The 22,066-nt window shown below is 54.4% G+C and overlaps 3 protein-coding genes and 1 pseudogene across 3 annotated transcripts in view; 3 read left to right on the forward strand and 1 right to left on the reverse strand.

Annotated features, from left to right (window-relative positions):
* The first annotated feature begins 156 nt into the window (after nucleotides 1–156).
* Nucleotides 157–1,333, forward strand: SF3B6 (splicing factor 3b subunit 6). The gene is made up of 4 exons (XM_020978015.2): nucleotides 157–399; nucleotides 484–602; nucleotides 738–876; nucleotides 1,021–1,333. Exons 1-4 carry the CDS (start codon nucleotides 370–372, stop codon nucleotides 1,108–1,110), a joined length of 378 nt encoding a protein of 125 aa, XP_020833674.1. The 5' UTR covers nucleotides 157–369; the 3' UTR covers nucleotides 1,111–1,333.
* A 2,835-nt stretch (nucleotides 1,334–4,168) lies between these two features.
* The window catches only part of WDCP (WD repeat and coiled coil containing), a 33,121-nt gene continuing 15,223 nt past the window's right edge, over nucleotides 4,169–22,066 (forward strand). The window contains exon 1 of the mRNA XM_020977998.2: nucleotides 4,169–4,322. The gene's annotated coding sequence lies outside the window, so the exon portion shown is untranslated. The remainder of the gene's footprint in view (nucleotides 4,323–22,066) is intronic.
* On the reverse strand, nucleotides 7,470–15,191 carry FKBP1B (FKBP prolyl isomerase 1B). The gene is made up of 4 exons (XM_020978001.2): nucleotides 15,049–15,191; nucleotides 14,358–14,405; nucleotides 8,593–8,705; nucleotides 7,470–8,130 (listed from the first exon to the last, which is right to left on the reverse strand). The coding sequence occupies exons 1-4, from the start codon at nucleotides 15,083–15,085 to the stop codon at nucleotides 8,002–8,004; spliced, it is 327 nt and encodes a 108-aa protein (XP_020833660.1). The 5' UTR covers nucleotides 15,086–15,191; the 3' UTR covers nucleotides 7,470–8,001.
* LOC144455483 (glyceraldehyde-3-phosphate dehydrogenase-like) lies at nucleotides 17,105–20,207 on the forward strand (annotated as a pseudogene).

Below are 22,066 nucleotides of genomic sequence, written 5' to 3' on the forward strand. Positions count from 1 at the left end.
CCACAGTGACCTCAGACTCTCCATCCGCCCCTAAAGAACCCTCCCACCGCCTGGCGTACCCAGGAGGAGCTGGGAGGGGCGGGCGGGGCGGGGCGGAGTCTGAGGGAGGAACTCCGGGAGTTGGGGGCGGGGCGCAGCCGCTTCTCTTCGGCGCATGCGGAGAGGTGGGACTTCCGGCGACCTTGTGCTTCCGGAGGCCGGGCGGAAACCGGAAGTTCCCTTATATCTCGGCGCGTACGCCGCAAGGAGGCCCAGGAGCAGGAGGAGGAGGAAGAAGCAGAAGGAGCGGAAGCCGCATCGAGCGGGCCTTTATTGCGGTCCCGACGGACCCCCACCCAGCCCCGGCCCGAGCCCCCCTCCGCCGCCGCCATGGCGATGCAAGCGGCCAAACGCGCGAACGTGAGAGCGCCCCGCCCCCACCCCATCTCCGCCCCAAACTCTGCACCCATTGAGCACTTACTGTGTACCTTTCTGCCCTCCTAGATCCGGCTCCCGCCCGAGGTGAACCGCATCCTCTACATCCGCAACCTGCCCTACAAGATCACAGCCGAGGAGATGTACGACATCTTCGGCAAGTACGGGCCCATCCGCCAGATCCGTGTGTAAGTGTCTGCCTCTTGGATGGCTGCGGGATGGGGAGCTCACTACCAGGCCGGTGGGGGGACGCTGCTCCCCTTCCCCCTTAGATCCTTCCAGCCCCTGGGAGCTCACTACTGCTCTGCTCCTTCCCCCCGCAGCGGGAACACCCCGGAAACCCGCGGCACGGCCTACGTGGTCTATGAGGACATCTTTGACGCCAAGAACGCTTGTGACCACCTGTCGGGCTTCAACGTGTGCAACCGCTACCTGGTGGTGCTCTACTACAACGCCAACCGGGTGCGGCCCAGCGCGGGGGTGGGGGGCAGCTGTGTTCGAGGGGGAGGGGGCCCCACTGTGCTCCTGGGGGCGTCACATCTGTGATGGCGGGGGGGGGGGGGGGGGGGGGCACAGGGATGCTCACACTCCCCTGTCTCCTTCCAGGCTTTCCAGAAGATGGACACGAAGAAGAAGGAAGAGCAGCTGAAGTTGCTGAAGGAGAAATACGGCATCAACACGGACCCGCCCAAGTGAGGGGCCCCTAGGCTGTTTTCATCATGAACTTGACCCCTGACTTGGTCAGCACTGGACCCCAGAGGGCTTCGTCCATCCTGGCCCGTGCAGAACCTGTCATCAGCACTCCCAGGGCTTTTCCCAGAGTTGCTCATTGTGCCCAGGCCGAGGGCATCACACCCTCTGCAGAACAAGAGTTGGCAAATAAAGGTGCTGGGCTTGGGTCTGGAGTAAAATGCCATAACATGTCGCCTCCATCACCGTCACCCTGCCCTGGGACTTCTCTTTTCCCTCTGGACCAGACTGGAAGCCGGGAAGACCTGACCTCAGCCACCTGCTCCAGGCAGCAGGAGCCTGGGGAGATGGACTGGGCTAGGACTCCCACTTCTATTGTGATGTCCTGGGCACATTCCAGATTCAGTTCCTAATTTTTCCCCCACTTCCCCCCCCCCGAAGTATCTAGGGCAACACAGGGCACCGGGTCCTGGGCCTGGATTCATGAAGACCTGAGTTCAAATCCAGCCTCAGACATTTGTTGTGGGAACTTGGGCAACTCGAGGAACCTCTGCCTCATTTTCCTTCTCTGTAAAATGGGGACAGTAACAGTGCTTACCCCGAAGGCTGAGGTGAGGATCAGCCCCTTGTCTGGATCCTGCATTGTCTTCCCAAACCCTCACCCTGCCTGGCAAGCAGTAAGTGGCTAAGAAATGCTCATTAGTCAGTAGAGGGCTAGTCCTTTGAGGCCCCTTTTTGCTGAATCCTGATGCTGGCTTACACAGGGCTGGTCAGTCCTTTCTCCATAAAACCCTGTCACAGGAGACGGGATCTTCCAACGGGTTTCTCGCCCCACAGTCTCCACTTCACAGGCATTTGTTAAAATTTGGGTAGGGGAGCCCATGTAGCAGGAGGAGGACAGGATTCCTGGAAGAGAAGCCCGCCTGCGCGCCCCCCCCCCAGTGGATGAGGAAGGGCAGAGGAAGGGGTACCTGGAAGCTGGGAGACTCCCCCCACCCCATGTGGGCTGTTGGCATGGTCCAGGCCAGAGGCTGAGAGACACTCATTGTGTAGAACCCTGGTTTCCAGGTTGTCTGCTTTTTAAGTGTCTTTGACAGTGGTATCTCAGCAGCCACAGGGCAGCTAGGCTGCTCCTTCAGAAGGGCCAGCAGGGATCATCTGGGGCCTGGAAAGGATGGGAAACGTTTGGGCCATCAGCTGAGCTTTGGGCTCTAAGAATTCTAGAGAACCTAAAGGATGAAATAGTGGGACTTGGGAGTGTTGGGAGAATGTTGGTGGGGTGTGGTTCTGCTCCCTCCACCTCTGTCCTCTTCTGTCCTCCCATTCAGAATCACCTTTCCTTGGCTGTTCCCTCCCATTCTCCGTCCACTCCCTCCTCAGAAATGGCCCCAATCGCCTGCTGGATCCAGTGGTTCTTCCTTAGTCTTCAAGGCACTGCCCTCCTTCCATCAGCTCTGATCCCTCTACTTCCTCTTCATGGCCTCAGGGCTGTAGAAGGGACTTTTGTATGTGTGAGTTTCTGCCTCTGCCCCTGCCTCTCCCTCTCAAGGAGGGCACTTAATGGTGTGCCTGACAATGTAGGTGCTTAATAAATGTTTGACTGACTGATTTTCCAGCTTGTTCTTAAAACCGGGATGCCCAGAACTGAAGACAGTCCTCTAGATAGAGTCTGCCCAGGGCAGAGAGAGAGGACAGAGGGACTACCCTGCCCTGCCCCCCTGGTCCTGGAAGCGCCTCTCCAAAGATGCCTTTCAATTTCTCAGCTGGCTCATCTGAAGATCTTTGTCCACCTGTCCATCTGATCAAGCCAAGGCTTGAATTATCTGTATATCCCTCCCTAATCTCTCTTCCTTTTGTCCAGCCATGCACAGACTGCCTGCCCCCAATCATCTCCGTCCCACCCCAGCTCCAGGCTTTGTCTCCTTTCCTGTAGTTTTATATGTTGCAATGTTAGTCTAGGCTTGAAATGTTAAGGTCCGAAGGCTTGAGCCTTTTCCCTACTGAACGTGCCTAACACTTAGCCTAGAAACCAGAATCACAGAAGGTGAAGGGGGTCTGGTCCCCCTTTTCTCGTCCAAGGAGAAAATTCCCCCACATCTTTAGTAGGGGATGAGGCATGATGGAGATGCCTTGTTAGGGGCTGCAGGGCCACGGCTCACTCCCAAGTTTTCTACAAGAAGACAGAAGGGTTCCCCACTGGCCAAGGACTTCGGGTCCAGGTACTTTGTCTCTGTATCCCCAGTAGCCAGGGGAGGTTGAATGAGCCCCAGTCGCCATCTGCCCGACCTCTAATATCATCGTCTCAGTTACTCCCCCATTGCTCCTGGCTCTGCCCAAGTGAGGACCACGATGACAGAACCGATCTGACCCTTTCCCAGGTCCACCACCAGCCCTAGCCGTCCCTTATCGGAATTTGAACGGGATCGTCCACGAACACCTCAAACTCGGCAGTAAACCCAGTGGTGCTCCTTATCGCCCCCAACCTTCCCCTCGGGCTCACCTCGCCTACTCCTGATGCTGCCCCCGCTGCTGGGGTGGGGGGGATGCCTGCCTCCAGTCCCCTCCACCGGCAGCCCCCCCCGCCCCACTCCTGAGTCCAGTCTCCTCGGTGCTCATCCTCACTGCCCCCTCCACAATCCGTCTACACTGGACCGTAGACCCCTCCGCCCCTTTTCCTGGTGCTCCCAGCGCTTTGCGAAACGCCTGAGGTAAACGCAGGGACAATCGTAGGGCCAACTGCGCCGCTTCGCGGACGCCCAGAATGCGGGAACAAGCCTTTATTAAGCGCCACTTGTGTGGCTGGCCTGAGCACCGGGGCCTCAGGCCAACAGCTGCACGCGGACCGGCCGAAGGCGCCCCGCCCCACCCTTCCTTCCCTGGCTGGGAAGCGAGGGTCCCGCATGGCCCGCCGCGACCTCCGCCCCCCAGGGCCTCATTCCTCCCGACCCGGCCTCGGGCCCAGAGGAGAATCAACCGTCCGGACTACGCGTGCGCCGGGAGAAGCGTCGAGGTACGAAACGCGGCCCTCCGCGCGCCGTCCATGCGTCACTTCCGGGCGCGACTCCAGGAAGCGGAAGTGGCCGCCGCGGACAGCGGCGTGGGCGCGAGGCTTAGGTTCGAGATCTCCCGGAGTCGGAGGTTCCTCCCCTGCCCCGCCAAGCTCGGGACCGACGCGGGAGGCGCGCAGAGAGACCTGGGAGTTCGAGGAGCGCCGTCCGGTGAGTGAGGCGGTGGCGGCGTCTGGGCCACTTCCGGGTCGGGTGCTTTGCGTTATTTCCGGCGCGGGGGGGCGGAGCCTCTAGGAGGGCTTGCGCGGAGGCGCCGGCTGAGTAGGAGGATGCGGTTTGGAATGCCGGGGTTGGCCCAGGGCTTTGTGGGCCCTGGGGAGTCTCAAGGTGACCGAGGATCTAGGACCGAGCGGCCCCTTGTGTCGTCAGACCCTGAGAGAGGCGGCAGCATCGGGCCTCTGTTTGGATTCCCCCAGTGACAGGGAGCTCTTTATCTTAGAAGGGCCGAAGCTGCCCCGGGACGAGACCTCCCCTGGGTTTGGGGTCAGAACCCCCCAGCCCCTGTCTTGTAAACTGAGGTCTGGACGGAAGTAACCTCGGGATTGTGGGCAGGGCGCCGCCCTTCGGCCTCAGTTCTCCCTTCTGTAAAGCACCTACATTGTCAGGCACACCATTAAGTGCCCTCCTTGAGAGCTCGATGGGCTCTGAAGGGTCTAAGAAGCTTAGGCTGGTCAGTCCACAGACATTTATTAAGCGCCTACACTGTGCTAGGCTCTGTCAGTCCCTTCCTTTCTGCCCCAAGTTAGGCTGCGCCTGTGAACAGGTCCTACGGCCCAGCCTCCTTCCTGGAAGCCAGTGAGTCCTGACCTGGGGTCTAAGTCGGCTTTCTTTCTTATCTGGATTTCTGTGTTTCGCTGACTGGTTTCCTTTTTTTTGGCTACGCAATAGGGTTAAGTGACTTGCTCAGGGTCACACAGCTAGTAAGTGACAAGTGTCTGAGGACGGATTTGAACTCAGGTCCTCCTGACTCCAGGCGGGTGCTCCACCTACTGTGCCATCTAGCTGCCCCGACACTGATTGGTCACACTCTGCTACCGAGGAGGGATCTTCTGGCTGCCCAAGGGGAACCCCTGAGCCTGTACTCCAGAAAGGATGTAGGCCAGCCCCCCAGGCCACCCCCCTTTCAGCCCCAAGCAAGGATTTTGTCTTGGTCCCCATCAATCAGGACCCCCACCCCCAAGCATTGAGCCTCCATCCCTAACAAGTTTCCGCTCTGGATGACCAGATGACACCCAATTCCATCCATCCTCTGCTAACACACTGTCCAGAACAGGAAAGAGTTTTCTGGAGTATGTTTACAAGGGAAAAAAGAAGGTGCAGCCTCAGATAATGCACCCAGATGCCCAGTGCCCCAGGTGATGACGGCTGAGTAGAGCCTCTGCCCAGAAATCACAAGCCTGGACACAAGTGGCCCTCTGGCCACTTGGCTGGCCCTTAGCTGGTCCATTCTCCAATTTGAGGTTCATTTGGGGAAGTTGTGATCCTCCTGCTCGCCCTGTGTGACTTCCACTAACCAACTACTTCCCTCCATCTCCGAGGGGTCTTTCTGGCCCAGAAATCAATGGTTCCATGTCATATAGACTCCCACATTCACAAAAGGCTGTACCTAGATTCTAGGCCAAAGACGTGAGTTTGAATCTCTGGGGGTCTTTCATCATTTAAATAGCGTATCAAAGGTCAGTGTAGGTCCAGAATAAAACAGAGGAGAGACAATAGGTGAAGGGGCCTTGGGGAAGCTTTGGGACCCACTGCTGCGTCTCCAGTTTTTGGAAAATGATAAGGGAGTGGCTCACAGTAGATGTGAGAAAGCCGGAGCCTCTAATCCACAAGAGGCACTTTGGAGGCCAAGATGTTATCAGGGAAGTGGAGGAGGGCTGGTCCTGTGTGGAGGGAGGACCTTCTAGGGCAAACTTGGGGGTGGCACAGGGGCAATTGGATAAGCACATACAGAATGCCTACTATATGCCAGGCACTGGACGAAGCTTTTCACAAATGTGATCTCATTTCATCCCACAACAAACCTGTAAGGGAAGTCCTGTTTTCCTCATTTTACAGTTGAGGAAACTGAGGCAGGCAGCAGTGGAGTGACTTGCTCAGGGTCACAGGGTTTGAACTCCAGGCCTAGCACTGTGTTCCTTCTGGCGCCCCCTGGTGGCCTGATGTAAGCCTCACTGGATTGGTTGGGGGGGGCGGAGGGGCTTTGATGGGTATTATCACAGGTGTGTTGTCGTATTGTAAGGTTTTTCAAAGCACCGAACATCCCTCATCTTTCATTTGTCTGGTGCAGGTGTTATTTATAGTTAAGAAAATTGAGACCCAAGAGGTTAAGGGCCATGCTCAGGGTCCCACAGGGTCCCAGGCTCTCCGCCCCAACCACAGAGCTTCCCTGCCAGCCCGAAGGCCTGTGAACCTGGGAATGAGAGATCAGCCCCTCCTCGTGTGGGTGGCCAGTCCTTGCTTGCCTGGGTGGTCCTGGGTCCGACCATGTCACCCCCTACTCAATAAATTCCGTCAGCTCCATGTGGCTTCCAGGATCCTATGCAGAGTGCTCTCACTGGCCCTGGAAGACGTTCGTGACCTCCCCCACCTTGGATCCTGTGACCCTGGCCCCCTGGCTGTTCCAAGAACAAGCCCCTCTATTTCTCAGGTCCAGGCATTGTCTCTGGCTATGTCCCAGGGCTGGAACACTCTCCCTCCTCTGCTCAGACCGACTGGCCTCCCCAGCGTCCTCCAAGTCCCCGCTAGATCCCACCTTCTACAGGAAGCTCTCCCCAAGTCGTCCTCATCATAGTGCCTTCCTTCTGTTCATTATTTCTTGTTTATCCTGAATTTGTTTGTACCTGGTTGTATGGAACGTCTTACCTTAGACTGCCATTTGCACAGGGCCTAGCACATAGTAGGTGCTTAATATTTACTGACGGACTGCCTGACTGGATCCCCAGGCTCACACGTCTTGAGGTGCCTCACTGTGCTTCTTCAGGTGAGGCGAGGGCTCCATCCTGTGGAGTGAGTGTGATCACCAGCCTTCTACCTCTTTTGCTCTGGGGTCTTCAGGAACCTGTGGAGTCCTTCATTAGGCAAAGGACAATCCAGGCTACTGGAGGGGGGCTCCCTTCTTTTTCAGCCTCATTTGAGACATACAAATCAGCCTTGAAAAGGGTGAGACAACAGGTGGCCGGGGGTAGATTTGTCTCCCCCCCCCCCGCCTTGTCTGTGGCTGTCAGCGTGGATTCTGGGGGCCTGACCTCCCCCTCCCCCTCCCCTGCCCTCCTGAGCCACGAGAGGCTGAGGCTGAGATGCCGAAGACTGGGCTTGGACTAAGCCTTTATTTTGCATATGTCTTTCAAAGGGACTGTTCAGATTAGCAGCAAGGACCAGGCAGTATCGCTGGTGGGTAGGTGGGCTTGCAGGCCTGGCTTGTGCACATCTCTGAGTACTAGTGACTCCTGGGGTCAGTGGACAGTAAGGCAGTGCAGACTTTTTGCTTTATAAATAAAAAGTTCACACGCGCGCACACGTATGTGTAGTGGCAAGGTGGGGTGGGGGTGATCTCGAATGCTATCACATGCAAGTTAAAGTAAATGTCCAGTTTGGGAATGTTCCCGATGGGTGTTTCCTCAAAGCCAAGAAGCTTGTCAGCACAGAACTGGACATACGCACGCATACATACACACAACAATAATGAAGGCAGGCATCACTGGTGTGAGCGCTTGGAATGGGAAGCACTGGGGACTGGGGACCCTCCCGGGAAAGAAGGGAGATGGCGCATGAGCGGCAGCTGCGGTGGTGGTGGTGGCGGCAGCTGGCCTCAGCCGGCGCGCCTGAGCGCTCACTCTAACCTGAGCAGCTCCACGTCAAAGATGAGGGTGGCGTTGGCAGGGATGACTCCAGGGTGCCCCGTGGCTCCATATGCCACGTCGGGGGTGCAGGTCAGCTTCGCCCTCTGACCCAGGCTCATCTGACAGGTGTGAGGGCAGAGAGGAAGAGGAGAAAGCCCCAGGTTGGGAGGAGAGACAACCGAAGGGTGTGTGTGAGAGAGAGACAGAGAGAGAGGCTCCCAGAGAACATCTAAGTGCCCTTTTTTCCATATTTATGAAGTTCTTCCCCCCACAGGACAGTGACTAGCTTACTTCAGGAGGGGAGAGTGAGTGGGAGCTGCAGCTGCCCCTACACCAGGGCGCACGCCAATCAGTGCCTGCCCTGTATTCCCCGGTGGCTGCTGGCCATGCCAGCTCACCTCCCCTGCTCTTTCCTCCAGGACGGCTGCTGGCTGATCTCTCAGGTAGAGCTGGGGAAAAGCCCCAAAGACATGGCATGGGGACAGGGGTCTTGGGAGCCCCAGGTCCTACAGGAGGAAGGTCATCACTGCACTTCTAAACAACGGGGTAAGGAGCAGGTAGCAGTTACGAGGCTGCCTTACCTGGGCGGTGCCTTCTTCAAAGCCCTTGATCACTTCTTGCCTGCCAATTTTGAACCTGAAAGGCTTGTTTCTGTCTCTGGAGGAATCAAATTTCTTCCCATTCTGGAGCATTCCTGCCAAGACATCAGATTAGTATCACCCTGGGTCTGAGGGAAAGATGGAAGCCCTCCCCTTCCTCCACTGTCCTCTCTCTTCTTTCTCCTTGGTGGAGGAAGTGCTGGCCACTTCCAGGGCCAGAACCCTCGGGGTAGATCAGAGGGTTCCCCAGGCTAGACCCTTTACTCTAAAGTACACAGAGTTAGCTCCTGCAGCCTGGATTTGAACTGCTGTGGTGAATAACTCATGGTTCTATCCAGTAGCCCAGAGGCTTTCGGACACTGAGGCTACATATCCTGACTAACTCCTGGGTGTTAGTTAATGATAGAGAAATGGAAAAGGGATGACCCATCAGGAAGCATTTATTAAGCAAATGCTGTGTACTAGGCACTGAAAAGCAGGAGGTCTGTTTCCCCATAGGCCAACACCCATCCATGGCTGCGGGGAGACATGTTTCATACTGGCGGCACCTCCCAGCTCCTTCCAGGCTCCTGAGCCAGGATGCCACAGCACTGGCCCGTGATGGGGGAGGACTCTTCCCTCATACTATGTGAGGAGACCCGGAGAGCACAACTGTAATCCTGGTGAGGTGCTCTCTGTCCCAGGAAGTTTGGCCTTATGTAGACGTGGAGTGTGTGAGGGGAGTGTGTGAGGGCTCCCAATGTGGAGCCCTGTAATCGTGGCACTGACTTTGCCTTTCATGATTACTGGTTTCTGAGCAGGACACGTGCCTGGATGCTAGGCCTGAAGAGCCACCTCGTCAGTCTTCCCCAGGGCCAGTCATCTGCCAGACTAGCTGGGAGGCTCCAGATGTGACCCTTCATCACCTGTCTCCCATCATACTTTCCTAGTCACGTGTTGGCCTACCAATCCCCCTTCCTGGCTAAATAGTGCGACTGAACAAACACCTACTATGTGCCAGGCACCATGCTCGGTGCTGGGGAGATGAATAAAGATGAGGCAGATGGCACCTGCCTTCAAGAAGAGCCCAGGTGGTACAGAAGAGGAGCCAGGGATGACCTTTTCCTCTCTGGCGTTGTGCCTTTGCCAAGGCTCTCATCCGCTGTGTCATCTGACTTCTGCTCCTTGGAATCCCACACATGGCCTGTTCTTTCCATTCTTCGCATCGATCTAATACACATTTCTCTGCGTGGCAAGTACCCCAGCAGAATGTAAGGCCCTTCCAAGGAACGACTGGTCTTTATTTTGCCCTGCCTAACAGGGAGAGGGCAGAGAGTGTGGACATCTCTTCAACATCTCCTCCCTGCAGGCCCTATGCTAGTGGGTGAAGGCGGAGGAGGGGCAGATGTCATGCCCTTCTCCGTGAGCCTCCTCTGATGCCTGTCCCCTCCAAGGCTCTCCGTGGAGAACTGGTGGTTGTCTGTGCAGAAAGGCTGTAAGGAAGGGGTGGCCTTCTTCCCAACCCAGGGACAGTGGGGACAAGGGGGCCCTCGGGCACAGAGTCCCAGAGCTCCCACTGACTAACGGGATGCCTGACCAGAAGACCCGAGCCTCATCCGTCCCTTTATGTCCATAGGGCCTGGCACATAGCAACGGCTCACTGCGTGCTTTCATGCAGTCAGCATCCTCATCGTGAGTGAGACCAAGGAGGGCACAGGTGAATAAGCAATGACTCGAGTCAGCGGACATTGTGTCTTAGGAGCTGTGGGCGTCTGCAGTGGCTGTGTGCATTGTGGACATCAGCACGTGGATCTGAGGCTCAACATCTGCCACAGGGGTGGAAAAGTAGGGAACTGTCCAAAGAGCTCGACCTGCTTTTTGAACTCTGCATGCACGCATCTGGAGATGCTCCTGATTCTCGGTGACTTTAGTGGGAGAACAGGCAAAAGTAGTCTGAAAGTGGTTCATGGTGAAGGGAATCAAAGGGGCCTGAGGCTCGTGGATCCTCCTGCCCGGATCTTATGAATGCTTTTTCAAGAAGAGAGTGTGAAGCCCTTGTACACAGGGAATTCTGAACACCACAAAACATTAAATTGGCTTTTTTTCTGAACAGACAGGAAGTAAAGGGGCTACCAGACAACAGTTTGTCTGAAAAGGACCTGTGGGTCTGCATGGATGCCAGCTCAGTTAGCAGTGTGAGTTGGTAGCCAAAAACCGAATGCCATCCTTAGCTACCATAAGAGATGGATGGTGTTGAGCACTGGAGAGGGAACGAGCTGGGTGACTGCCCTGGGAGGGCCGGACCCCACCTGGAGCACTGAGTGTAGTTCTGGGCACGGAGGGTGAAGAAGAGCACCGATAAGCAGGGCACTGACTGCAGGAGGGTGACCGTGTCACAGAATTAGCTGAAGGATCTGGAGACAAGCACAGGAAACAGGGTCATCCCGGCTGTCTTTAAAGGGGAATCTCACCTGTTCTTCCTGATCTCCGCCTAGGCCCACAAGGCGGGAAGACTGTCCCAGGGGGAGCTGTGCCACAGGCCCCCTTCCCATGGCTGGCAGCCTCCTCAAAGGCAGGACAGTTTGTGCTAGGCACTCCCTTGTTGAGGTATTGGATGGCTGCCATGGTAGCTGCCTGATGGGACATAATGTCAAAGCCTGATATTTGTGTTCAGTTGAGTAGTTAAGATGCAGATCTAAGCACCAAATGGAGAAAGAATGAAAACTAAAAATGAAAAGGCCGCTGAGCAATTGTGCCAGCATCAACTAGCCACCGACCTGGAGCACGAGCATGATTTTAAAGTCAATGATTCCATGAGATAAAAGAGGCCAGGGATGATAGTATCACCCCACAGAGTGACTTAGAAGAGACCTGCACTTGCAGACCTCTTTGGCCTTCTCTCTTCAGAATGCCCATGAAGGTGTCTGCACATGTCTTCAGGGCATTCTGGATGCAGTAATGAGATGGGAATAGGCAGACAGATGCAGACTGTTTTTCTTGCTGCTTCACACCTTTGGGGTCCTACCCGTGACTGAAAAGTGGGGAATACAAAGTGCTGTTGTAGCTGTGGGTCACTAGTTGCTCAAAAATCACTTGATTTGGAACCTGGAAGATGTCTCCCTTGCATGTATTTGCAGCAGAAAAAATTCCTGCAGAGGGTATTAGGTTGCTGGCCCCTATTGGGTTCTTGCCCTCACCAGGTTCTCTGGGCCCTTGGGTTTTGGTCCCATCATACTGTGCCTTGTAGGCACCATATTCCTCTGCTCTGTGCAGGCTGGAAGCCCCTCAAATGCAGGCCCTGGATAGAGCACTGGCCCTGGAGTCAGGAGGACCCAAGTTCAAATCTGTTCTCAGACACTTAACACTTACTAGCTGTGTGACTTTGGGCAAGTCACTTAGCCCTATTGCCTAGCCAAAATACAAAAGGCACTGGTTCATTTCCCTGCCTCCTCAGGGCTGCTCCCAGAGCCTGGTTTTAGTTTAAGTTGAAACTTCTTTGAGGTCAACCTAAAAGTTACACACAAGTGTCATCCCAAGTATAAGCCCCTGCTTTGGAGTGGTTTTTATCTGCTCTGTATTGAGAGGGATGTTCTGCTCTTGCTGTCAAAGCCCAGTGATCCAGGATCTGGAGAATAGGGGAGAGGAGACATGAGTTGTAGGCCTTCTTTGCGAGATGCCGGGTCTCCAGATACAGCTTTCCTTACTCCCTCATCAGAGGCCTTCTGCCCTCTTTGCCCAAGTCCCTGCTGGTACCTTCTGCTGGGGACAAGACCAAGAGCTGCCAATGACAGCTTTAGAGTCAGAAGGCCCCCTTTCCTTGGTCACCTCCTAAGGAGCAGTCCTCTACCTTTAGAGACCCTAGGCCCAGGCCCATGGTGACAGGCTTGCCAGAGGCCCTGAGGCTGGGGCTCAGAGCAAAAGCTTTTGCCTGCTCATCTGACATACTTGTGGGCCCGATCATTTCTGAGGCCTGAGGAGTCATCTGAGTGATAAACACTGGCCTTCCAGGGCATGGCCCTCTGGCCCACTGGGCAGTAGGAGGCTGGAGGATAGAGCATGGCCTACAGAACAGCTTTTCACTGTCTTTACAGTGTAGTGCACTTACACTGTGGGTGTCCAGAGGCTAACTTCCTAAGGACGAGGCTGCTCGTACCCTTGGACTAGCCATCCTAGCCCTAAGGAGGTTAATGTTGGGAAGAAGGCCCCATGGACCCCAAGACGTTCAGAGCAGCTCTTGGGGGAGGCAGCCAAACCCTGAAAGTCAGATGGGTGCCCATAGGCAGGGGCATAGCCATGGGAAATGAAAAGCATAAGGGAATCTGGGAAACATTTAGGAAGTGATGTGGAATGCCCCCAGCAGAGCCAGGGGAACTTAGCTACCACCAAAATGCAAAGGAGGGCACCAAACACTGGCCCAAAATAGAAGAACAAACTCTGCCCACAGCAGCTCTTTCTCCCTCAGTTTCCTCCACTGTGAAGTGGGGGGGTCGTTGTGAAGGTCCAGTGCACATAGTAGGTGCTTCCTACCTGCTCATGGCTTCCCCTTGGCACCATCAGAGAAGGTCAGCTTGTTGAGGCATTTTACAGAGCTGTCTACACTTACTGCCTTGCTTTTTTCTCACTCTTCTTTAAGACCTTGACAGTCTGGCTGCAGCCTCATTGCACAGAAACTGTTCTCTCCACACTTGCCAAATCCAGTGGCCTTTTCTCAGTCCTCAGTCTCCCTGACCTCTCTCCAACTTTGACACTGGTAGTCACTCTCTCCTCCTTCGTCCTTTCTCTTAAGTTTTCAGAACACATCTTCTCTCCTGATTCTTCTACCTGGCCAGCTCGTCTTTCTCTGTCTCCTTTGCTGGGTCCTCTTCCAGGTCATGGCCACTAACCATGAGTGTTTCCCAAGGTTCTGCTCTTCTCTGCACATTCTGTCAGTGACCTTATCAGCTCCTACGGACTCAGTCTCTATGAATACTTCCAGCTCTAGGGGGTCTTCTGAGCTCTAGCCCCATGTCACCAACTGTCTGTGAGCCATTTCAAACTGGAAGTCTCAGGGACATCTCAAATTCAGCCTGTCCAAAAATGAACTCATCCTATTTTTCCCAAAATCCATCTGATCTGAGGCAGGATTAGGGACAGGAAGAGATCAAGAAATGTCTGTGATTTTTAAAAAAAATCCTACAGAAGTTGGGGCAGCTAGGTGGCGCAGTGGATAGAGCACCAGCCCTGAAGTCAGGAGGACCTGAGTTCAAATCCAACCTCAGACCCAACACTTGACACTTACTAGCTGTGTGACCTTGGGCAAGTCACTTAACCCCAATTGCCTAAAAGCAAAAAAAAAAAATCCTACAGAAGTCAGCCATAAAAAAAAAAAACAACGGAATGTCTGGTACCTGTTGCCCTTAAATGAGCTGGCCATGGGCTCAGAACTTTCCCTAAGTGTCCCAAGGCTCAGTACCTGCTTTTCTGGCTATGGAAGCCCAAGTTCTGTAGCTAGGAAGAGAGAGGGATCCAGGCAAGAGCTCTGGATTGGGGTTTGGACCTGGGTTCAAATGCAGCACTCTGTGCAATGGTGGGGGTATTTCACTAGATGGCCTCCAAAGTCCCTTCTGTCCCGGGACTGTGACCCTATGGTGGGAGACAGGGAAGGGGTCCAGGAGACAGTACCTGAGCCCTCCTCACTGTGAGGCCATCAGGCAAAGCCTGTTGGTAGAGCCCTCTCCCAGTTGTGACAGCTGTGACCCAGCTCATCATGCACCCAGAGGTCCACCTACCTGTGTAGTGCACCACACAGGTCTGGCCCTTCTTGGGAAATGTCCTTCCTGTGGGGGAGACAAAGATATGAGCCTCAGTCTGGGCTGGGCATCAGGGTCACTAGAGCTAGGTCACTAGATGGACACAGGGGACCTGTTAGTGAGCTACAACCCTCTTCTCTGTGGATCAGTGGGATGAGATGGGTGTGTGTGGGGGAGGGGAATCTACATCCTGGATGTCGTGGTTGGGTGCATGGGGGGCATTCTGAACTTTGGCCATGGGGCCCTCTAAAGCTGGAGGAGGAGGCTGTTTTGGAGCCTTGACCTGTAGCAAGGCCAGGTCTGCCCAGCCTCCCAGGGCATCTTCCTTCTCTTCTTCCTCCTCCCTCCCTTCTCCTGATCCTCTCCTCCTCTTCTTTCTCTCGCTCCCCACCCCTCTTCCTCTCCATTCCCCTCCTCTACCTTTTCCTTCTCTTCCTCTCGCCTCCTCCCCCTACCCCTTCTCCCAGTCCTCTTTCCCTCCTCCTGATCCCTCTCCTTCCTTACCCCTTCTCCTGGTCCTCCTCCTTCCTCTCATCCTCTGGCTCCTCTTCCTCCTGGTAATCCTCCTCCTCTCTTCTCCCTCTTTCCTCCCACCCTTCTGGTCGCCCTCCTCCCCTCCTTCTCTCTCTTCCTCCCCTCCTCCCATTCTCCCCCAGTGCCCCAGACGCACCATCTCCTGGGGAGATGGTCTCGATCTCCACGCCCATCGCGACCCCGTCCCCCCGGGCCCCAGGGTCGCCACCAGTCGCCGTCTCTGCCTCTGCCGCCGCCACCGCAGCTGCTGCCGGCCGGCCTCCGGGACTCCGCCCCGGCCAGCCAGCCCGTGGCCAATGCGGCGATTCCCTCCGCCCCTGGAGCCCGGGAAGGCGGGGCTGGCGCTCCCTCCCCCCACCTCCTCCTCCTCAACCCCCGCCGTGGGGGGGGGGGCACATCATAGCCCGGGGGGAGCAAGTATGCACTGCCTGGCCAGGGGGGCCAGAGCAGACGTGCCACATGTGGCTGGCGGGCCCTCCAGCTTCGAGCCCCCCGCAGCCTGGCGGCGACGCCGACTTGGGGCAGACTCTGTGGGAGCCTGCACCACCCCCACCCCCCCCCATGCCTTTCTTCACTGTCCCTGGGACCAAGCCTCAGCCCCTCCGAGTTCAGGATCGGTCTGACCTCTCAGAAGAGGTCTTGCTGAGAGAAAAGTGCTTTGTCAACCTCAAGGCGCTACCCAAGTGGACCAGGCCATTCTTTGCTCTATTTCTTGTCAAGGCATCATAATCCTGAGCTGCTGTGTGAGAACTGGGGTCTCCAAACCAGCACCCAGGATGTGCTCTAAAGCATAGAATGGGAAAGAGGATCACAATCTTGACTCAGAGGCTGGCAGGGAGCCGGTTTCCCCAGCCCCACACTGTGCCATGCCCAAGCTCTCCTGGGTGGCTGCAGAGGCTTTCTCACTGATTCTATTAAAGGAAACATCCTCACAGGATCGTAGTAATCTCCCAGATAAGCCTCGTAGCAGCAGCCCTAGGTGGGTCACAAGATCGTCCTTGAGGCAGGCCCCAGCGCCCAGCCCCCTTGACTGTCTGTCCCTGGAGCTGGGAGGGAGCCTCATGGTCACCCAATTTACCCTGCTCTGTAGATGAGGGACCTGGGGTCCAGGAGCACTAGTCCCACCTCTCTCAGGTCAGTGTGTCAGAGTTAGGGTTCACACCCAGCGTCCCTTCTGTCTCTCCAAGTTGGCTTTGACGCATTTTGTGGTTTTAAAGAATGAAATGCAGATTATTTGTGTAATACTAGTTGCAAACCTTGGTGTCTGACGCTGGGGCTACCAAAAAGACGTGAGTCACAAGCCTTGCTGTCCAGGGAAATGGGCAGAAAGTATGTACTCCAGAGGGGAATTTGGCAAAGTGGGAGAGGGGTGTGATCCCTGTCATCTGGGGGAGTCAGGGGAGGTTTCATGGAGGAGGCAGCACTTGACTGGAGTGGGAAGGACTGGCTGCAGAGATAGGATCTGGGGAGGGGGTGGAGAACAGAGAAGAGAGAGACTCCTCTTTTTGCTGGGAGAGAAGACTAGCTAGACTGTGGAAGGTTTTGGGTGCCAGGCTGAGCCAGTTATTAAGTAGGGAGGGAGCAACTGAAATCTGAGCTGAGGACATCAAGGACCGGGGCAAGACAATCAGAAGGGCCCTGAATGTGGAAGGATGAGGACCTTTCTCAGGCCTGTGGCCATGCTCAGCAGGACAGACGCTCAAGAAGCATTTCTGTTACACACCCCGACATGTACACTCATGTGCTCACACATACACAAGCACACATGCATGCACATATGACTCCCGCTAGCCCCAGAAAGCCTGGGCTATTCCCTCACTGGTCCCACTAAGGGGCCCCTCTGCTCTGGACCGTTGCAGGACCTGACCTCAAAAGATTCTCCCCAAGGAGAGTCATGGAAAGCTTAGGTTTGGCCCCTCTCCAAGGTCTCCTTGGCTGCTTGGTGGCACAGTACATAGAATTCTGGCCCTGGAGTCAGGAAGACCTGAGTTCAAATTTGGCCTCAGACACGCAATAGCTATGTTACCCTGGGCAAGTCACTGAACTTCTGTCTGCCTCAGTTTCTTCAACTGTAAAATTGGGATAACAACAGGAACTGCTTCCTAAGGTTATTGTGAAGATCAAATGAGGTGACAGTTATAAAATACTTAGCATGATACCTGGCACACAGTAGGCATTTAGATGCTTATTCCTTCCCCTTCCCATAAAGAGACTCAATGGACAAAGAAAGTCAGGTATAGGACCGCTATTTATTTCCTCCTTAAGATTCAAGCAACAGTAACATATGCCCCAGAGGGTGATACTTAATATCTCAGAACATGTTACATTTTGTAAGACTGCTGAGTAGACAGTCTCCTGGTAAACTTGGATTTGGATTATCCTCCTCTTGGTGGTTCTCTTCTTCAGGCAGGGGTCTGCTCGTAAATGTTTGATAGCAGGTTCTTTGGAAGGAGAGAGAAATGTGTTCCTGGCATACTTTTAAGTTAAATGTGTGTTAACATTATCTCCATCTCTTTCTTCAGCTAGAAAGAAGCACAATGGTACGTCAGGCCCTGGTTTGTGGTTTGCCTGTTTCTGAGGTATAAATGCTCACAGTGAAAATTTAACAACCAGCTCACCAATCCCCAACCCTCTGCCTTCAGCACTTCCTTGGGGAACCTCCCATAGTGAAGCTAGATCTGACTAAGGGACTCATGCTCTAGACCACTGAATCTCAAATGATCGCCCATCCCCTTGACCCCAGGCTGAAAACTATTCATCTCAGGATTGCTATTTGGTTACTATGTTCACAATTAAAACACACACACACACACACACACACACACACACACACACACACAGGAAAGGTAGCCAGGAACCCAAGGCTGGCCTAGGAACACACAGGCTCACTGGATGAACAGTTGGGGTGAGGGAGGGTACCTACTTCTTCCTGCTGTGTATGGGAAATTCCTAAAAGGTAGTTTTTCATGCTACAAGTTGCGTAACTCTTCTGGGTCAGTAACCAATCCTCTCTGGTGCAGCTGGGGGACGGGAAGGGAGACCTAGAGACTACACAGGGAGAGCTGCATCAGCCCAAGCAAGGAGTCCTTCGTCACTGGTCCTGGAAGTCCTCAGAGTTGCTCAATGCACGCTCCACGAGATGTCCCTGCGGGCCCATTCCTTTGACCGTTGCCTGGGTCCCTGGGGTATTCCAATCCAACTCCTGCTATACCTATCCATCAGTCAACATTTATTAAACACCTGTTGTGGGTTAGGTACTGTTCTGTGTGCTAGGGATTCAAAGACCAAAGTGGAACAGCCCCTAGGAGACAACATGCACACTTGTAAGTCTATGCAGTCGGTATAAGGCCACTTCAGTGGGGAGGATCCTCACGGAGGAGGTGGTGATGAGCTGGGCCTGAAGGAAACCAGAGATTCTGAGAAGCAGAGGTAGGGAGAGAGTTCACTCTAGGCCTGGGGACAGCCTGGGCAAAGATATGGAGATGGGGCATAGAGTGTATTCTGTGTGCGTGTGCGTGTGCATGTGTGTGTGTGTGTGTGTGATATACAGCAGGCACTGCATTCCAACAAAGGCTGGGCCCAGAGCTCCCACACTGGGTATCATCCACATACGGACAGGTGATGAGTGAAGTGGTGACTCGGGACATTCAACAAGAAAGCAGAATCAATGATCCAGGGTTTCTGGAGGGCAGAGGAGTCCAAAATGGAGCTGCTGAAGAAGCAAGAGGAAACCAAGGGGAAAGAGGAGGAGGAGGAGGAGGAGCCAGGTGAGGTGTGACAGAAGAGGCACCATGTCAGATCTGGGGATTCCCAGGTCATTGTTGACTTGACAGAGATGGCAAAGAGCTGAGGAATGATGGAAAGGAAGGAAATGGAAGCATTGAGTGACAGCCAGAATCAAAACGAGAGCACTGAATAAAAAATTCAATAGAGAAAAAAGTCACGTGTTCCATTTGAGTTTAAAAAAGTGAGCTTTGGGCCTTCAGCTCTTCTCCCAAGTTGGTGCAGGATCCGCTGCTGTAGTCACATCCCTGAAACAAGATGGTGAAGGTTGGAGTTAAGGTCTGGTGACCAGGGCTGCATTCAGCTCAGATGGGGTAGACATTGTGGTCATCAATGACTCCTTCATTGACCTCAACTACACAGTCTGTATGTGTCAATGATTCCACCCATGGCAAGTTCCAGGGCACCGTCAAGGCTGAGAATGGAAAGCTGGTGATCAATGGAGAAGCTGTAACCATCTTCCAAGAGCTGGGACCCCCCAGTATTAAAAGGGGAGACACAGGAGCCCGGTATGTTGTAGAGTCCACTGGTGTCTTTACCACCATGGAAAAGGCCAGGCTCACTTGAAGGGTGGAGCCAAGCAGCTCATTATCTCTGCCCCTTCTGCTGATGCCCCAACATTCATGAAGGGAGTGAACTATGAGGAATGGGATAATTCCCTTAAGATTGTCAGTAATGCCTCCTGTGCCACCAGCTGCTTGTCCCCCTTGGTCAAGTTGATTCATGACAACTTTGGCATTATGGAAAGACTCATGACCACAGTCTATGCCATGACTGCTTCCCAGAAGTAGGTGGCCCTTCTGGCATGATGGGTGTGGTGCTGCCCAGAAGATCATCCCTGCTCACATAGGTGCTGCTAAGACTGTAGGTAAGGTTGTACCTGGGCTGAATGGGAAGCTGACAGGCATGTTCTTCCATGTTCTTACTCCCAGTGTCCCTGTTGTGGATCTGACCTGCTGCCTGGAGAAACCTGCCAAATGTGATGATACCAAGAAAGTGGTGACTCTTGAAGGATATCTTGGGCCACAGAGAGGACCAGGTCACATCCTATGACTTTCACAGTGACACCCATCCTTCTACCTTTGATGCTAGTGCTGGTATTGCCTTCATTGACAGTTTTGTCAGGCTTGTTTTCTAGTATGGCAATGAGTACGGTTATAGTAATAGACCTCATGGGCTCCACAGCCTCCAAGGAGTAAAGGGGAAAGCTGGGGATCTTCATCCCCAGCCAAAAGAGAAATTCCACCACCGGGGAACCCACATCCCTAACTTACATCTCTATACTGGGAATCCCACGCCCCATTCACATCTTTGCCCCAAAACACTCCTGTAGTAGGGGGAGAAGCATAGATTCCTATATCGTGTACCATCAATAAAGTAACTGTGTTCAGAGGGTAAGGTGGGGAGGGAGAGGAGGAGAAGAAGAAGGAGGAGGAGGAGGAGGAGAGAAGAGAGAGAGAGAGAAAGAGAGAGAGCGCTTTGGAAGTGCAAGATGATGAGCAAATGAAACTAGATTGCATTTTGTCTGGAAAAGACTAGGGGACTTGGTGGGCAATGAGTTCAATATGAGTCAACAGTGTGATACAGCAGGGAATCTGATATGCCAGGTGAATCTTGGGTTACATTAAGTTTCCTGGAATGTGATGTCATGGGCCAAAAACTGGAAGGAAACCATAGGAGCTCAGGGGGTGCTTTCCTCGTTGTTGTTCGTTGAAGGCAAGACAAGCACAAGAGAAAACTTCATCAGAGAAGTGAACAGCCAGCCAGCCAGTCATTTATTAAGCACCTTCTGTATGCCAGGTCCTGTGCTAAGAGCTGAAGATACAAAGAAAGGCAAAAGACAGTCCCTGCCCTCAGGGAGCTCCCAGCCCCAGTGGGGGAGATCACATGCCAACAGCTAGGTGCAAATACAGATGCAAACAGCTAGGTGCAAATACAGGATAAACGGGGTAATCAGTAGAGGGAAGAGGGGTTAGGGAAAACTTCCTGTAGAAGGTAGGATTTTAGCTGGGACTCGAAAAAAGCTGGGGAAGCCTAGAGGCATAGATAGGAAAGGAGAACAAACATTCCAGGCAAGGGGGAGAGCCAGCCAGAGAAAATTCCATGGGGAGATGGAGCAGCTTGTTCAAGGTGTAGCCAGCAGGCCAGGCTTGCCAGACCACAGAGTGTATGCTGGGGTGCGGGGCGTCTGGTGTGGAGTGGGTGGGGAACCATCGGAATGAATGAGTGAATGCCACGATTTTCATGAAGGCAAGCCTGGCAATCATTAGCTGCCCTACTTTGGGCAGGTGACTAAACAGGTGAATTCCCTATCACTACTCTGGCCTCCCTCGTTCGGAGCTTGTGGCCTGTTTCCAGAGTTCCCCACTTATGTCGTCTTTCTGCCAGGTAGTCTGTGTCATCAGCTCCAGATGACAGTCTCCCTTAGTCCATGGATCACCATTGACCTGCCGTGGTTCCCCCATCTTGCACCAGGATTACCTCACACATGGCCTCCTCCTGGCTGGACAATACTTTTTGTGAATCCTTTTTTGAAGAGAAGCCTGGGGCTGGCTTCCCCGGCGTGTGTGTGTGTGTGTGTGTGTGTGTGTGTGTGTGTGTGTGTGTGTGGCCACACTCCGGGAGGTTGAAGGCTTATGGTCCCTCTTCAGCAGCCTTTTGGTCGAGTCCTTGCAAGGTCAAGGTCTGGCTTGTTTTGAGGTTGTGGTGTACGGTACCGGCATGAGCAAGCTCCTTACTCCATTATGCTGGGGAAGTTGCAGTGCCACGGCATCCCAGCATACTAGCAGGCCCCCTTGGAGATCCCCGGAATAAGGCACAACGGGCCAGAGCCCTGCCCTATTCTAGGCATGGCTCTCATTCCTCCCAGTCTGGGAAGGGCTCATGCCCTAAGAGCCAGTGGGCAGGAGAGCCTCAGTAGAGGCTCTGTCTGCGCTGGGTCTGCAGTGGAGCCTGTGTGGATCGCCTTGGACCTGGGTATTCTGGGGGCTGGTTCGACTGTCCTCCCGGAAAGGGAGGAGGGGCTGGCTTCTCACCCTGAAATGAGCGCTAGACCTGGCTATTAAGAGGGCGGACTGTCCTCCCTGCAGGGGATAGGGTTTGAGGGTCCTCCTTGGGGGTGGGGCCTGACTGTCCTCATGCCGGGGGCGGGGCCCGGCTTCCAGGTTGGAACAACAATCACAGAACCTTACGTTGTGCCCCCCCCACCTCCCCAGCACCCCGGAAAGTTTGCAGAGTCCTCGCTTCCCGTGCATTCAGTCGCTGGAACCTCAGCACAGGCAGGTACTCATCTGACCACTGCTGCCTGTACCCTTTGGGAGGAGGGCTGCCCTCCCCCTAGCACCCTGGAGGACTCGCCCCTGCCCGATGTC

This window comes from Phascolarctos cinereus, unplaced genomic scaffold (assembly GCF_003287225.1).
Source record: "Phascolarctos cinereus isolate Bilbo 61053 unplaced genomic scaffold, phaCin_HiC Scaffold_2;HRSCAF=192, whole genome shotgun sequence".
Lineage (NCBI taxonomy): Eukaryota > Metazoa > Chordata > Mammalia > Diprotodontia > Phascolarctidae > Phascolarctos > Phascolarctos cinereus.

Excerpts from the sequence above, each read along its gene's own strand:
- SF3B6 (XM_020978015.2), top strand. The coding sequence starts at position 370 with ATGGCGATGCAAGCGGCCAAACGCGCGAAC. Across the intron at positions 603-737 it reads CCCATCCGCCAGATCCGTGT|CGGGAACACCCCGGAAACCC; the intron begins GTAAGTGTCTGC and ends TTCCCCCCGCAG. Across the intron at positions 877-1,020 it reads TCTACTACAACGCCAACCGG|GCTTTCCAGAAGATGGACAC; the intron begins GTGCGGCCCAGC and ends GTCTCCTTCCAG.
- FKBP1B (XM_020978001.2), bottom strand. The coding sequence starts at position 15,085 with ATGGGCGTGGAGATCGAGACCATCTCCCCAGGAGATG. Across the intron at positions 14,406-15,048 it reads GACCATCTCCCCAGGAGATG|GAAGGACATTTCCCAAGAAG; the intron begins GTGCGTCTGGGG and ends TCTCCCCCACAG. Across the intron at positions 8,131-8,592 it reads TTGAAGAAGGCACCGCCCAG|ATGAGCCTGGGTCAGAGGGC; the intron begins GTAAGGCAGCCT and ends CACACCTGTCAG.